Source organism: Crocuta crocuta, unplaced genomic scaffold, assembly GCF_008692635.1.
Source record: "Crocuta crocuta isolate KB4526 unplaced genomic scaffold, BGI_CrCroc_1.0 scaffold18, whole genome shotgun sequence".
In the NCBI taxonomy this organism is placed as follows: domain Eukaryota; kingdom Metazoa; phylum Chordata; class Mammalia; order Carnivora; family Hyaenidae; genus Crocuta; species Crocuta crocuta.
The window spans coordinates 258,355-275,592 of NW_027532589.1; the positions used below are offsets into that span (position 1 = coordinate 258,355).

General features: G+C 35.8%; 1 protein-coding gene across 1 annotated transcript in view; it reads left to right on the top strand.

Annotated features, from left to right (window-relative positions):
- Positions 1-17,238, top strand: part of ACTR3 (actin related protein 3) — a 66,839-nt gene that overhangs the window by 26,821 nt on the left and 22,780 nt on the right. The window contains exons 3-6 of the mRNA XM_077779635.1: positions 2,181-2,305; positions 9,589-9,699; positions 13,983-14,078; positions 15,853-15,960. Of these exons, the coding sequence (XP_077635761.1) occupies positions 2,181-2,305; positions 9,589-9,699; positions 13,983-14,078; positions 15,853-15,960 (440 nt within the window). The remainder of the gene's footprint in view (positions 1-2,180; positions 2,306-9,588; positions 9,700-13,982; positions 14,079-15,852; positions 15,961-17,238) is intronic.

The window sequence follows — 17,238 nt, forward strand, 5'->3', positions numbered from 1 at the left end:
AATGGATTTTAGGTGACACTGATTAAATAGGTCATTAACGTGACTACAGTGATCTTAGTTTGGCGGTACTATTGTCTTCTCATGTTTTCTTCATGCATGTTGTCTACACAGAAGGACAGGTTTGCTTTTTTTCCTACTTTTTCCTCACATTTATGTATCAATATACTGATTGTTTAAGAATTTGATAACAAATATTGGCTTTATTGCCCACTAATAAGGATTTACTTTTGTGGACTAGTACTTGACTTTAGTCATATTTGAGTTTAGTGTTAGACCCTTGTGTATTTTTGTATTTGTGTCCTAAGGCTGCCATAACAAAGTTCCAGAAGCTGGGTGGCTTAAAACATCAGAAATTTACAGTTCTGGAGGCTAGAATTCCAAAATCAGGGTGTCAGTAGGGCCATGGTCTTGCTGACAGCTCTAGGAGAGAAACCCTCTCTGCTTCTTTAGGCTTCTGATGTTTGCTGACAGTGCTTGTACATGCATCACCCCAGTCCCATGGCTGTCTTCTCCTTGTGAGTCATCACGTTGTCTTCCCTCTGTGGCTGTGTCCAAATTTCCTTTTCTATAAGGACACCAGTCATGATGGATTAGGGCCCACCCCAATAATCTCATTTCAACTCAAAAGATCCTGTTTCCAAATAAGGTCACATTCTGAGGTACTGGGTGGAGGTTAGGACTCCAACATACTTTTGGGGAGATGTTCAAGCCATAAAATGCTTATTTTCTTATTTAATAATTTATAATAATTTATTTCATGAGATTACTGATTTCATTTTGTTTTTTATGTTAAGTGGCTGTGTTGTCTTTGTTGGACACTCATATAATCTTGATCTTTGAAACCTTAGGATCTCATTACCATTGTACCCATTCTCTATTTTGTCTCTTTGCCAAAATATGCAATTTTAGTTTTCATTGTCTTTCTTATGAGAACTTGTAGCATGTTAAAAATCCATTTGCCTACTGAAAGAAGGTTTTTGATTTTGGAGTTTTTGAGTTGGGTTTTTTTCACCCAATTTTGATGCTACAGGTCCAGTTTTTATAATCAGCAGATACAGTCAGTTGCCACTGATGAGCATGAATATTTGACCTGGAAGGCCTGTAGATATGGTTCAAAGTTATTTGCACGTATCTTTGTTTGAAACTTGTAGTGAGCCATCTGGATGTCTATATACATTATAAATAAATTACTAGGAAGCTTTCTAACATTTTGAAGGAATAGCCTGGGTTTACAATGTCTTTCCTTCAGTATTTTCTCCCCATCTTGTTAAGGATATAATTGTTATTAAATGAAAGTTTTAACAGTTGAATGCTGGATCAGTTTAAGTGCATGCAGATAATTATTTTGAATGAATGACTGCTTAACTTGAAGGATTCAGAAATTTGTATCTTAATTAAGAAATACATAATAAGTTTTAGGTCAAGAACTATGGCTGGGTTTCTGAAATTGTTTAAGGGGATTCTTGTGGGTTTTACCTAAATAATTTGAAATTTCCCTTTGAATATGGGATTAAAGTTTAACAGAACCCTATGCCAGTGTTGTATTTAAATTTTATTTTTTATTTTTGAGAGAGTGCAAGTTGGAGAGCGGCAGAGGATCTGAAGTGGGCTCTGTGCTAACAGCAGCAAGCCTGATGTGGGGCTTGATCTCATGAAGTGTGAGATCATGACCTGAGCCCAAGTTGGACGCTCAACCAACTGAGCCACACAGGTGCCTCAGTGTTACATTTGAATTGCTAGTCCATAGTAGTGCAAATAAGGAGAAAGCTTTTGAAAGAAAATTCCCCTTGTAGTTTTCCCATTTTCATTTGTTAGTGTTTCTTTCATTTTTTTTCTGATTGTCCATTAAGCATATGTTCATTTGATGGGATTATAATCTTATTCAAATCAAAATGGCTCCTACATAGTTTTAAAAAATATAACTGAAACATTCCCACAGCACTACTTCTATTATGGCTTTTACACTTGAGGCCTTGTCCCTGCATGGATGCTGAGATTTCATTGTGTTAAATGAATTTTGTCATCGATTTCTTAAATGACCTTTGTGCTCTCCTTTAACAATTTAAGTATGTTAGATCATGTTGTGTTTGATAATACTTTATAATGGAAGAAATATAAGTTAAAATGCCTCATTTGAGAAAAGCGAACTTTCACATGTGTAAATAACTTTTATCTTTAAGGTATTGCTATTAAGGAATCAGCAAAAGTGGGTGATCAAGCTCAAAGGAGGGTGATGAAAGGTGTTGATGACCTAGACTTCTTTATTGGTGATGAAGCAATAGAAAAGCCTACATATGCAACAAAGGTATATTTTTATGATTTGTTTAAATAATATATATTTTTTAAAAAATTAGTTTGTTCAATAGCTGTGCCATCTAGAATTTTATTCAGTTATAGGCCTAATACCTTCAACCCCTTTACTGTAGAAATTTCTTCTTCCTTGGGGCTCCTCCCAGCCTTGCTTTAACTCTGGTTTTTCTTCCTGAGAGGAAAATTTTTACCATTCGAATGAGCAGTATTTACTTTTCCGTGCCCATTAGGTCTCGCAGCCGTCAGCGTGAGAGTGGCCTTCTCTTACTTCCATAATGCCACATCTAGAGACATGTCCCTCCCATCTTCAGACTCACACCATGTCTCTTTGGAAGCCTGTGTCACCTGGACGTGCCTGTCTCTTTTCTTCTTTTTCTTTTTCCTTTTCTCATTCCTGACCCTTCCTTTTTTCCTTTTTAATTGAGTTATAATTGAGTGAAATAGGCAAGTCTTCATTTTGTAGTTTAAAAATAATTGTGACCATAATCCTAAAAGCTCAGTATATAGAGCAAATAAATCTAGTGACCCACGTTTTCTTTGTACCTACTCCCACCCTTACGACCCCTGCCCACACCAAAAGCAAACACCATTGTGACCTTTATTATCTTATTTTTAGATACTGACTTTGCCTTATTTGCACATTTTCTCCTTCATACCTCTCTTATTTCCTACTGATAATTTAATCATTAATGAACAATGAACAATGACTGTGTGTAAAAAAAAAAAAAAAAACAACCTAAGTGGCTTCCCTGTCTTCAAGGCTAGTATATTGTGATGGAAAGAAATGCATTGAAGAAATAATTACAGGTGTGATGAAGGTTAGAAAAAGGAAAGTACGGGATGATTTGGGAATATACATCAGGAGTAGCTAATCTGGTTTGTGGATTTAGTGAATTCTTTGAGGAATTTATCTTTTCAGCTGAACCTTGAAGAAGAAAATGAGTTTGATGAATGAATTGTGTAGGCAAGGTTGTTTTAGGCCGAGACTCTAATGTTCAGGAAGGCTTGGAAGTATGAGGGAGCTTGGAATTGAACAACCAATGTGCCTGAAGCATAGCCAATAAGGTGGAAAGAAGTAAGGAGGCTGGATATATAGGCCAGGACAAGATGGTTGGAAGTATTGTTGGGCCAGATGTGTTAAAGGATTTGAACTTTGTCCCATGGGCAACATTAATGGGCTCCAGGAGAAGGATAATGTTAGTGACTAACAGCACAAATATTGAAGTCTCTATGCTTAGGCTGGAAATCTGGCTGTGCTACTTTCTTGCTTTGTGATATCATTCAGCAACTTAAGCTTTCTGAGTTTCAGTTTCTTGATTTATAAAATTGAGATATTTTTAGTACTTCAGGATTGTTGGAAGGTTTGAAGAGATAATGCATATAAAGCAATTGTTAACGGGGTGCTTTGTTCATAACAAATGAGCAATATGTGTTAGCTGTTTTTATTATTTGGGAACACAGTATGATTCTGGGAAGACCATACTGTAGCTGAGACAAGGAATATGTGACTTGGACTACATTTGAAGGCAGTGTGGATAGACAGAAACAGAAATTATGTGCATGTGTCTCTCTCACACATATTTAACTTTTATCGTGGAAAACTTTCTGTGTACAAAAGTATAGAAGGGAATATAATGAACCCCCATGTACCAAATACACAGCTCAGCACTTATCAACCTTTGACCAACCTTGTTTGATCTGAATTTTCCTCCTCCCTCCCAATTATTTTAAGGTGAGTCTCTCACATTGTTTCACCTGCAAATATTTCTCTCTTAAAGATAAGGGCTTTTAAAAATATAAATACCACACCTAAATACCTAAATGCACTTTGTTAAGAATATCCCAAATCTAGTAAGTACTCACATTTCCCTGATTATTTCTTATGTTGGTTAATCTGTTTGAATCAAGATTTTAATCAAGGTCTGCTCCTTTGATTTGGTTGACAAGTTACTTAGATCTTGGGTTCTTTTCTGTGTGCGTGTGTGTGTGTGTGTGAGTGAGAGGGAGAGCTTTCTTTCCTTTACTCATGGAAAAATTTTAGTAATTTGTCTTGTTAAATGTCCCATTTTCTGGATTCTGATGATTACAGTCTTCTGTCATTTAACATGATCCTCTGCTTTCTTTGTTTACTTCTTTGTTATAAAGTGGTATTAAATGTAGAAGGCTGGTTAGATGTATATAAGTTATGTGGTTTTTTTTGTTTGTTTTTGTTTTTTTTTTGCCAAGAATAAAAAAAGTGGATACCTAAGGAATAATAGGGAATGATTAACAAGATATTGGTGGTAAACAGTACTTGAGGGTAGTTCCCAGCTCCTGGATGGTCTTTCCTTTTATTTCTTGAGATGGAGAACATTTGAGGAGAAAATTTTTGACTGGTGTGGTTTAGGGAGGAGAGGGTAAGTTTAGTTTTGAATGTGTTGTGTTTGAGGTACCTGAGAGACATCTTAAACATTGTTAGGCAGTTAGATTCTTGGCTCTTGGAGCTCAGAAACATGATAGCTAGAGACAAATGTTTGGAAGGTATCAATTAACTTCTAGAAGGGATGAAATTACTTAGGGTAGTGTCCTTGGGAAGAGGCCCAGGATGTACCGTTTAGATTTGGATAGAAGAGGAAAAGCCTACAAAGGAGACTGAGAGGCTGTGGTTAGAGAGACTGGGCTAGATAAGAAGGAATATAAACAGCGTGAAATGCTGCCAAACTATCAAGTAAGCTAGAGCCCATATATTATTTACCGTGTTTAGCTACAAGGATGTCATTTGTAACCTTAAGAACAGTTTTAGAAGAGGAAGAATTCAGTGAGGCTGGGTTCAGGTAGGCTCGATTGTGAGTATTAGGCCAGGAGAAAATGACAGTAATATCATTGGGAGTTGGCTGTGATTGGGAGGCAAGACAGATAAATAGTTTGTGGGGCTAAGATAGAGGAGATGTTTAAATGCCAGTGTGAAAGAGTTATTAGACAAAGATTTAAGTAACGGGAAAGATATAGTCAATTCCAGGTGTCTGAGAAACCTATGGAGATGAGATTCAGAGCACAGATGATGGAATTCATATGGGGGGGGGTCCTCTTCAGTTCTAAAAAAGTGAAAGAGAAACAGGGTTAAGTATGGAATCAATTTTATAGATTTGGTGAAAGGAGATTGGATTCCTGACTGTTGGCTTCTGCTTTCTCTGTGATTGAAGTTCATGGTGACATCATCTCTGCTGCTCAGGGGATGGGGGAAGAATATATGAGTGATAGGGAGAACATTTAAAATTACCAGTGTGAAGAGTGAAGATGAACAGAGTAGGGAAACAAAGGCTTGCCAGTCAAAGTTAGGTATAGAATTGAGAATGCAATTATGAATACTTAGTTTTATCTACCTAGTTATGTATGTGCCTTTAGTATAGTCAGCATTCTGGGTAAAGGCACATTTAGCAAAGGATTATGCTGGGTTGGGTTTTGATAGGTGGAATGACAGAAGGAAATATGAATAATCATAGTGGTGGGGCATAAACCCTAAACTGTGCGTGTGTATTTGGGGAGGTTTGATGGTTGATGGTTAGGGAATAATTACAAAAGCCAATGAACTGCAAGTCTTATTGTGATCAGCAATAGGGTGGGCTACTGGAGTATTCCAAAAGAAGAGGTTGTGATCAGAGAGGGATATAGTTGATTCCAGGAATATAGAGATCGTAGTGATACCAAGATCTAAACTGCAGCCAGAATGGAAAAGAAATCTTTGAAGGTGATGAAGTTAGTGAGCTAAGAGGCCAGAGTTTCTCTGCACTCATTCTGTTCTCTTAAACACATTTTCAAAAACTTGTTTCAGTCTTTATTCCTACTCTTTTTTTTTTCAGCCTTTTAGCTGTCATTTTCCTCTTTCCTTTTAAAACCAAACTTCTTATTTAGTCTCAGATTATTTGAGTGCATATTATTTTTAAACTCTTTGTTAATCCAATAGTATATAATATTTATCCTTCTTAGTTTGTCTGTCACAGGATTGCTCTGATAATTCTCTTCCTAACATAGACTTTTCTTTTTTTTCTTACTCCCCCCCTTTGCCTCTTTTTAATTATGTTATTTGCATGATTCCATTTTATTTCTTACCTGATTCCATTTTATTTGTTTGTTTTTGTTTATTTTTAAATGTTTGTTTTTGAGAGAGTGACAGAGTGTGAGTGGGGTGAGTGGGGGAGGGACACAGAGAGGAGGCGGCACAGAATACGAAACAGGCTCTAAGCTCTGAGCTGTCAGCACAGAGCCCAATGCAGGGCTCGAACCCATGCACTGTGAGACCATAACCTGAGCCGAACTTGGAAGCTTAACCCACTGAGCCATCAAGGTGCCTTTCTTACCTAGGGTGATCTCATGCACGTCATTCCTAACAACTACAGCCTAGATCTCTGCTTCCAATTCCTTGACCATTACATTTCCAACTACCAGGCCCTCATTTAATATACCCAAAACAAAATTTGTTATATATATATATTTCCACCCTTGCTTATTCCAAGATAAGACAAAACACAACTTTTGTGTCTTGATTAATAGATCCTCTCCAATCTGACTTCAGAACTGGAAACCTGTTGATATCTTTGAGTTTGTTCTCATTCTTACTGACAGAAATCTTCAGTATGGCCTAGCATCATCCATACCACAATTGGGGCTCTTATTCTCGCTTGATTCTTTTAAGATGAATTTCAGCTTCCCCAATGCTGCTCTAATAATCTTCCTGAAAATCAAAGCTGGGCTTGTCATTGCACTGCTTAAAAATTTCTACGGATGAGCTATTTCCTGTAGAATAAAATACAGATACATGGTAAGTAAATACAGTTTTTGAGAATCTGGTTTCCTTCATCTAGAACTGATTTATCTTTTTATACTTCCTCCCCCAACCCTTTTGGTAACCGCAGTGTGTGCATGTTATGTAGTGTATATCTTTGTATATATCTTTCCCGTTCTCTGTCTCCATGTTCTTCCTCTGCCCCCAAAACACAACATTGACAAGGTTGCTCCTTTAAGACCCAGCTTAAATACGACCTCAGTAGTAAGGGAATAGGAGGAGCCTTTCTGTTTCAGAAGCCAAGCTGGTCATCTTGTCCTAGATACTTTATTTCTTTGAGAACTTAGAATATAATATTTGTATCTGTTTTCTGTCATTAGATTGAACTTCTTTTGAGCAGGATATTCATGTCCTTAGCATGTTTGCCAGTGGTTCACCTTAGGTGCACAATAATATTTGACTAGTAAATGAATAATAAACACTTAGAACATTGAAATATGTGTAAACTTTCAGTAATGTTATAAAATGAAAGTACATTAATTTCCCTTCTCTAAAGCAAACTGAGGAGTATTTTTTTTATTTCAAGTTTTAACTTAAATTCTAGTAGAAGTCATTTTATAAGTATAATGACTAAAGAAATACCTAAAATGCTGGAGTGAGATGTGAACATTAGAGATTAATAAATAAGAGGCTTAATGATTGAGTAAGTAACTGTCGGATGTTTACTTGTTCATTCATTAGTTCAGCCTTAGGCACTGAGTGTGTACTGTGTGCATGGAACTGTAGGTTTTTTTGTTTCCTTTCTGTTATATATATTTTTAAACTTTTTTGCCTAAACTTGTAATTTGCTTGCTTCAGAAATTCCTTATATGGTTAGAGTACTAATCTTTTGTTAGTTATATGTTGTGGAACTATTATTGCAGAGGTTCACAAACTTTCTCAGTACCCTCAAAGTCTCAGTAAGAGTTTTTACTATGCCACCTAGACAAAAAGAAATACCCAGCAGTTGTGTTTACTACATAGCTAAGCAGCTAGTAGCCATTTGAAAAGCATAAAACACTATTCAAAATGAAACTGTTTTTATTTAGTTGTCAAATAATCACATGCATGTGCCTGTTGGGCACTTAACAACTTTTCATGGCCACCCTCATTTCTTATTTTACATGGTATTTTGGGGGGAGGTACTTGGTTTTTATAATAGCAACTTCTGGCAACCCAGCTTCTCAAAGAAGTGATATTATTGAAAGGAATATAGAATGATCTAATGGTGAAACTGAACTCCCTTGAACTGGTAGATGTGCAGCGTCAGGCTGATTTTGAGTATCACTGCATTTCCATGGAAATTTTTATTTTATTTTTTTTTCTTAAATAGTTTATTGTCAAGTTGGTTTCCGTATAACTTAACCCAGTGCTCATCCCAAGTGCCCTCCTCCATGCCCATCACCCCGTTCCCCTCTCCCCCATACCCATCAGCCCTCAGTTTGTTCTCAGCATTCAAGAGTCTCATGGTTTGCCTCCCTCCCTCTCCCCCACTATTTTTCCCCTTCTTCTTCCCCATGGTCCTCCGTTAAGTTCCTCCGAATCCTCCTATACATGCAAACGTATGGTATCTGTCCTTCTCTGCCTGACTTATTTTGCTCAGCATAACACCCTCAAGTTCTATCCATGTTGCTACACATGGCCAGATTTCATTCTTTCTCATTGCCGTGTAGTATTCCATTGTATAGATAAACCACATCTTCTTGATCCATTCATCCGTTGATGGATACGTAGGCTCTTTCCATGTTTTGGCTATTGTTGAGAGTGCTGCTGTGAACATTAGGGTACATGTGCCCCTATGCATCAGCACTCTTATATCCCTTGGGTAAATTCCTAGCAGTGCTATTGCTGGGTCATAGGGGAGTTCTATTGTTAATTTTTTGAGGAACCTCCACACTGTTTTCCAGAGGGGCTGCATCCCTGAAAAATTTTAAATACTTTGTGGTGACATTGTGCATTTGCAGCAATACCCTGAGGCTCTGTTTTAAAGCATGTCTGTAGAAATATATACAGCTGTTTAAATAAAATTTGACATCTTCATTTATGATTATGATGGCTTCATACTTGCCAGCTGTGTTTTATATTAGCACACAACAAATATTTGTGAAAGAGATAATAAATTATAAACTGTACTTATACTGTTCATAGACTTTAGTTTTAATGGGTTATTTTCCAATTACAAGATTTTCAGAAATCCAGAAAGACTGGTACAGTGAACTTCTATCTAGATGTAAGAGTTTTTAGCAATTGACATGTTTGCATTATTTATTTTAATTGAACCATCTGAAAATATGCTGTAGGAATAATTTCATTGATGTTTAAATAGCTAAGTATGTGTCTCCTAAGCACAATCTATAGTCTCATTAAATCACACTTAAAAACTGCTGTCCTATGATTTAATATTCCGTTTTTTTGGGTAGTTGTGTTGACTTTTGATATTAATGTGATTTCATGTGTTTTGTGTTTTGTTGTAATAGTGGCCAATTCGCCATGGTATAGTTGAAGATTGGGACTTGATGGAAAGGTTTATGGAACAGGTGATCTTTAAATATTTAAGAGCAGAACCAGAAGACCATTATTTTCTTTTGGTAAGTACAAATTATAATTTCATCAGAGACAGTTTTGAAGAAACAATGAGAACATTTTCATCACATCTGTACTCAGGCATACTTTCTTGCTTATTACATTGCTATATGCCTAAGAGACTTTGTTACAAAGTTGTATTGTCTTTAAGATGATTTAATTCTGGGTTCCACTAGAGTTGTAATATGTTGAAGCACCAAGAGTTAGGTGCTTAGGAAGTTCTTTTCATAATTAATATTTAATTTTTACAATAGGAACAGTAAGTAAGGTTCAAAATAAGTTAGAAATAAGGCATTTTGCTTTTCTTCTTTTTCATCTTCCATCCCCTCCCCTCCCCTTCCCTGCTTTATTTATTTTTGAGCGAGAGAGAAAGAGAGAGCATGAGCAGGTGAGGGTCAGAGAAAGAGGGAGACANGAGAGTGTGTGTGTGCACGCCAGCTGGAGAAGAGGGGCAGAGGGGGAGAGAGAGAATTTGGAGAATCTTAAGCAGGCTCGACACGGGGGCTCGGTTCCACGACTTTAGAATCATGACCTGAACCGAGTTTAAGAGTTGGATGTCCAACCGAGCCACCCGCACACCCCTCACTTTGCTTTTCTTAAATAACTAGTCTGATTATTATTTTGTTAATAATTCTTGACCCCAAAAAATACAATGTAATTTACTTCTAAACTTTTTTTCTTATATTTATCAAAGCAATACATATTTATAGCTTAAAAAATCAAGTGGTATAAGATTTAAAATAAAAAGATGGTACCCTCTTTTCCCAACCTTTCCCAATGTTGGATTCATATTCTCTAGAGACAAACATTTTAAACTTTTAAGAGTTTTTTTGTGCTAGTTATCTCATAAAATTAAACATGTTTTCCGTTTCTTGTTTGTTTATTTAAATATGAGCCACTACCTACTAACTACCTAGTAGGAAAGATGAAGCTTTTATTCTTTTCCTTTTATCCTCCTTCTCTTAACACAAAGTCCCTGTCTTCTCCTCCCTACAATATAGTTAAATCATAATTTTTGGTAAATCAGTATTCTGTATTTTACTATGATAATTTTTGAATGTTGTTACGGGTAGACCATAAACACAATTGAAAGAGCTTTACAATAAACATCCACCTGTACCAACCTAGACTCAAATATTAATTTTATATAATTGCTTTATGACAGCTCTTAGGTTATCCATCATTCCATATTATTATTTATTTATTAAAGTTTATTTATTTAGAGAGTGAGCACATGTGTGGGTGGGGGGTGCAGAGAGAGGGAGAGAGAAAATTTCAAGAAGGCTCTGCACCATCAGCACAGAGCCCAACGTGGAACTCAGACCCACGAACTGTGAGATCATGACCTGAGCTGAAATCAAGAGTTGGATGCTTAACCGACTGAACCACCCAAGTGTCACGATCTTACATTTTTAATTACTTCATAATGAGTTGTAGATGGAGTAATTTCACACCTAAAATACATTAGCATGCATATCATCAAATAGAGTTCATTATTTGTTTAGAGTTCTTTTATGTTTATAGCATTCACATGCTATCAGATGTACAAATCTTAATTCTACCATTCTGTTGTTGACCAGGCATTGGCAGGCTTCTGAAGGACCAGATAACAAATATTTTTAGCTTTTAGTGCCATATGGTCTCTTGCAGCTACTCAGCCCTGCTGTTGTAGCAGGAAAGCAGCCTTAGAAAATACTTAAATGAATGGGTATGGCTATGTTCCAGTCAAATTGAATTTACAGAAAGAAGTGGGATGGAATTGTCTTACAGGGTACATGATATAGTTCACCCATCTCCTGGTTTTGACAGATGCATACATCTGTGTAACCTCAACCCTTATCAAGATATAGAACATTACTATCAGCCTGGAAAGTTTTCTGCTGCCCTTTCCTGATTAATTCCTATCCTTATGCCCTAGAGGCACCCACTGTTCTGATTTTTTCCAGTACAGATTGGTTTTGCTTATATTTGAGTTTTGTATAAATGGAATTCTACAAGATGTGCTCTTTGGTAAGACTTCATTCAGCATAGTCTTTGAGATTCATCCACATTGTTGCATATACTCGAAATTGGTTGCTGGATCATATTCTGTTGTATGAATGTGTCTCACTATTCATTTTCTTATTGATAATTACCTGGGCTGTTTCCAGTTTTTTATTATTATGCATAATTTGGTCATTGCAAACTTTTTAAACAAAATATGTATTTTGAGAAGGAGTATTTGCCCGTGTGAACAAGCGGTGAGGTTGTGGGGTAGGGAGAGAGAGAGAATGAATCCCAAGCATGATTCCTACTCAGCACAGAGCCAGACATGGGTTCATGACCAGAGCTGAAATCAAGAGTCAGAAGCTCAACCTACTGAACCCACCCAGCTGTCTCTGCGAACATTCTTGTACAAGTCTTTTTGTGGACATATTTTCATTTGTCTTGTGTAAATATCTGGATATGGAATTGCTGTGTCATAGGTTAGGTGCATGATTGATTTTATAGGAAACTTGTAGAACTTTTTTCCAAGGGGTTGTACCTTTTTGCACACCCACCAGCAATGTGTTAGCAATCTGGTTGTTCTACATTCTGTCCAACATTTGGTGTGTCAGTCTTTTTAATTTTAGCCTTTCTGGTGGGTGTGTAAGATTTCTCATTTTGGTTTTAATTTGCATTTTCCTGATGACTAATGATGTTGAGTACTTTTTTCCTGTGCTTATTAGCTATTTGTATATTTTCCTTGGGAGATCTGATTATATTTTATTTTATATAGAACTTCAGTTTTCCTTGGAGTTTATAATTTAACTGCCTTGTTTTTTTTTAGTGTGCTTAGTTTTCTATGTATGTATCCCTGAATTATCTCCAAACCCTTGAACATAGTTATAAAACTCTTAAATAAGTTTAAACACATCAAGTAGTTTAGCTATTAAAGGGTTTACATATGTGAAAAGTCTACTCCTAGTTTAGCTTTTTCTTTAAAAACTTTATAGTTTTTTTTAAACTAACAAAAAATTTAATTTGCTGTGAATTCACTTTGTCTTTGTAATTTGTGCTCTTGACATTTAAGGAATCATTCTTACCGCATGGTCAAAAAGATAATTCTTCTGAAGTTTAAAAGTTTTACCTTTTAGTTTAAATATTTGAGATAACAAAAAGGACTGTCAAATCAGATTCGTAAGAATTAGAGGTTTTGCCTAGTTTCAAGCTTAAGCATAGATGAAGCATGAAGTCCAGGATTGCAGTATGGTTTCCTCAGTCCACTCTTCCCTCAGGATGTGTTCTGGCTCAGACTTTTTTTTTTTTTTTTTTAAATTTTTTTAATGTTTTATTTATTTCTAGGAGAGAGAGAGAGAGACACAGCGTGAGCAGGGGAGGGTCAGAGAGAGAGGGAGTCACAGACAAACAGGCTCCAGGCTCTGAGCTGACAGTCAGCACATAGCCCAACGCGGGGCTCGATCCCACGAACCGCGAGATCATAACCTAAGCGAAAGTCGGACGCTTAACCGACTAAGCCACCCAGGCGCCCCTGTTCTGGCTCAGACTTAATTTGCAGGTTTCTAAATGATGTATGTGGTCACATAAATGCAAGAGAATGGTGTAAACATCTCTAGGTTTAAAAAAAAAAATTTTTTTTAACATATAAGTATTTTTGAGAGACAAAGCACAACGGGGCAGGAGCAGAAAGAGAGGGAGACACAGAATCCGAAACAAGTTCCAGGGTCTGAGCTGTCAGTACTGAGCCCAGTGCTAAACTCACAAATCGTGAGATCAGGACCTGAGCTGAAGTTGGACACTTACTTGACTGAGCCACCCAGGCACCCATACACATCTCCATTTTACTACTTATAACAGTTATAGGACTTATGTAACATTTTCCAAGAAGCCATGCCATAAATTTGTAGAATCTTGACTTACTTACTCTAGTAATAAGTACACCAGGTACATCCTGCTGAAAACTACATGGATGAGAATTCTTCCACCAGCAAATATGATTGATATATTTCCCTGGGGGTCTGTCGTTACCTTTTTACAAGATGATTTGGCTTGGTCTCCTTTCTCTTAATGGTGTGACATAGGAAGTCAGTTTCTTTTCTTGTGTGAAGATCTATATTGTTTTCATATATGCGTAGATCTGTTTGAATTCTTTATATCATTTTTCTTAGGTCTATATGTCTATCTTTGTACCTGGAAGTTTAAAAGTTTAATTAAAAGACTTAAAGTGACATAAATTATTTAAAAATTGTCTATAAAGTTTTCGAAATAATCTGATCTTGTCTATTTAAAATGTTATTCAATTTAATAGACTGAACCTCCACTGAATACTCCAGAAAACAGGGAATATACTGCTGAAATAATGTTTGAGTCCTTCAATGTTCCAGGCTTGTACATTGCTGTGCAGGTAAGCAAGTTCATAAGTCAACATAAGCTTGATTTTCTTAAATTTTAATCTAAGTTAAATCATTCTTAAAAAAATACATATTTTTCATAACCTTGAAGCTTACCATAGTTCTTTCCTGAATCAATAATTTAGAAGTCATAGAAAATAGTTATTCAACAAAAGAGAAGTGTTGAAGGAACTAAGTTAATGATCTTTAGAAAATTCAAAGCTTTCATGGGACAGAAATAAGGGAACTAATATTTATTGAGTGTTTGCTCCAGGTCAGGAACTTTATATACATGTTCAATTATCCTTGAAATGTTTATTATATCCTTTTTTTCATAGTCTGTTTTGATTGACTTACTGCTAGGTATGTTGGACCACCTTCTCCTTTTTGCCCCTCTGCTTTCCATGTATCATAAATCCCTGTAGTATTTTATTTAATTTACTTGGAAGTGTATCTTCATGGAATAACTTCTCTCCTACTCTTCAGAATCACAGCTCACCTCTTACTTGTTTTTCAGCCCTGTAGTGAATGTGATACCTAGTATATCATATTAAAATACTAAGTGTGTAAACTATTATATAGTTCTCTTAGGTCACAGAGATTATGGTGTGTGATCCTGTGCTAAAATGGGAGGATGGCCTAGATAACTTTCTAGGTCCCTTTCAGCTGTTATATTGTAAGTAGGTAAAATAAAGCCAGTTTAGCTCTGTTTTTAATTATTCGCTGTATATCTTGTTTGAGGCTTGTACTGTATGAAATTTAGTTTTAAAAAATGAACTAGCTATGTTAATTTCTTATTTGTAAACTTTTAAAAAGAGAGTTGTATCTTGCTTTCCATGCCGGTATTTTGCATTGAAAAATGCAATCCTTCAACGTCGTTTCTGATTAAATCGTAATATTTAGAAGAGTATAATGGCTTTTTCTGTGGTTAAATAACTTGTTACATGTTTCTAAATGCATGTAGCACTTAGAAAATTTGTAGCTAATCTTACGATAGAGGTACTTGTTTATAGCCATCTGTGTATGGAATAACTGGTGATTTGTGGTTTGTGTATAGGCTAGCCCATAGGAACATAGTTTAAGTCCTGTCACTCTTAGTACTGGTATATTTCATTCCCCATTTTGTGGGGTTTAGGAGAAAAATGGCCCTTGTTAAAACATGGAACATTTATGAATATGCCCCTGAAAGTGAATACAAGCCTGTAAGTTAGTCTTAAAATGGAGGATGTGAGTAATTTTGTTGCATAATGTAAATTAATTTTGTGTATTTTCTTTCCAAAGATACTATATTTGACCATTGAGTAATATGGGTTTGAACTGTGTGGGTCCACTAATATGTGGGATTTTTTTTTTTTTTTTATAAGTCCAGTGGAGTACTATAAATGTGTTTTCTCTTCCTTACAATTTTCTTAACATTTTCTCTTCTCTAGCTTACTTTATTATAAGAATACAGTTTATAATAAGAATACAGTTTATAACCGAAACAGGCTCCTCTGTGTTAACCAACTGTTAGGTATTGGTAAGGCTTTTAGTCAAGAGTAGGCTATTAGTTCAGTTTTGGGGGAATTAGAAGTTATACTTGAATTTTCAACTGCTTGTATTGGGGAGGTGGGTCAGTGTCCCTAAACCTGGTGTTGTTCAAGAGTCACTTGTACATTTAAAATTGAAGTACTCCATTGAAATAGTTTTTTCTATTAACTTTTTGCCCTTGTTTCTTTCTTTTTTTTTTTTTGTGCCTGTCATATTTGTGTGTGTGTGTGTGTGTGTGTATGTGTGTGTGTGTCTAAGGCTGTTCTTGCCTTAGCTGCATCTTGGACCTCGAGACAAGTAGGAGAACGGACACTGACCGGTACAGTAATAGACAGTGGAGATGGTGTCACTCATGTTATTCCTGTGGTAAGAATATTTTACAGTTACCAAATAGAACATCAAATAACACATCTGGCATAAATATATGAATTAATACCACTTTTAGAAAATTTTAAATGTTACACTTTAAAAAATTTGGTCACTTGTTCAGCTTTAGCTGTATTTTTCTCAAAGTAATATAAAATTCTATAAACAAATTCTAAAATCTTTCTTTTGCTGTAGGTTTGTACTGTAATGAGAAAATGATTTTAAAGATATTAGAATTTATTTCTAATTCATAATTAGAAAATGTTGGAGTAACTGAAATGGAAATATATTATGCCTTTCTTTTCTTAAAAATGGAATTCTGTTTTCTGGTTTGGATATGTCTGTGTGTGTATGTTAGCCACTTGGCAGTCTCTCTTATCCTTAATTAACGGATTTCAGTTGGGGGTGTCGGTTAACTAGATAGTTTATAATAAAGCTTATGGCTGTTAATAATTTTGGGAAATTATTTACTTGTTTTTTACAATTAAACTCTTCGCCCAGTGGTGGGCCTTGAACACATGACCCTGAGAGCAGGAGGAGTCACATGCTCTACTGACTGAGCCAGCTAGGTGCCCTGGAAAATTTTTTCTTTGAATAAAAAGTTCAGGTTATTGACTTTATGGTTTGGATTTTCTGCCAAGACCTTTCTTCTTCCAATTCTTAATGACAAATTAGGGTTTTTATTGTGTCTAATACATTGAAAATGACTATTTGAATTCATACTTGATAATATTAGATGGATATACATAGAAAGGTTTAGTTTTTCAAATAATGTTTATAGTGTATTAAATGTCCTGTAAGGGATGAAATTTTTTTGAACTTTTATTTCTTCATTATTCTCATTCCTATTTTTAATGGATCAGGCGACCTCTGTTGAGGATTACATCATCAGGGTGACTTAGGTTAGATGTCATAATCCACTCTCCAATGTCATAATATTTAAGTAATAATTGTCCCTTTTTTAGTAACAGCTTTCTTGAGATATAATTTATACACCATTCAGTTCATCCATTTAGAATGTATAGTTCAGTGGGTTTCTGTATATTCACAAAGTGCATCCATCACTGCAGTCAATTTTAGAACATCTTTATGACTCTAAAAAGAAACCCACTGTCCATTAGCAGTTACTCCCTCCCTGATAACCTTAGCCACTGGCAACCACTCACATACTTTGTCTCAGTAGATTTGCCTGTTCTGGACATTTCAGATAAATGGAGTCATAAACTTTGTGGTCTTTTGTGACTGGCTTCTTTCATGAAGCATTAAGTTTTCAAGATT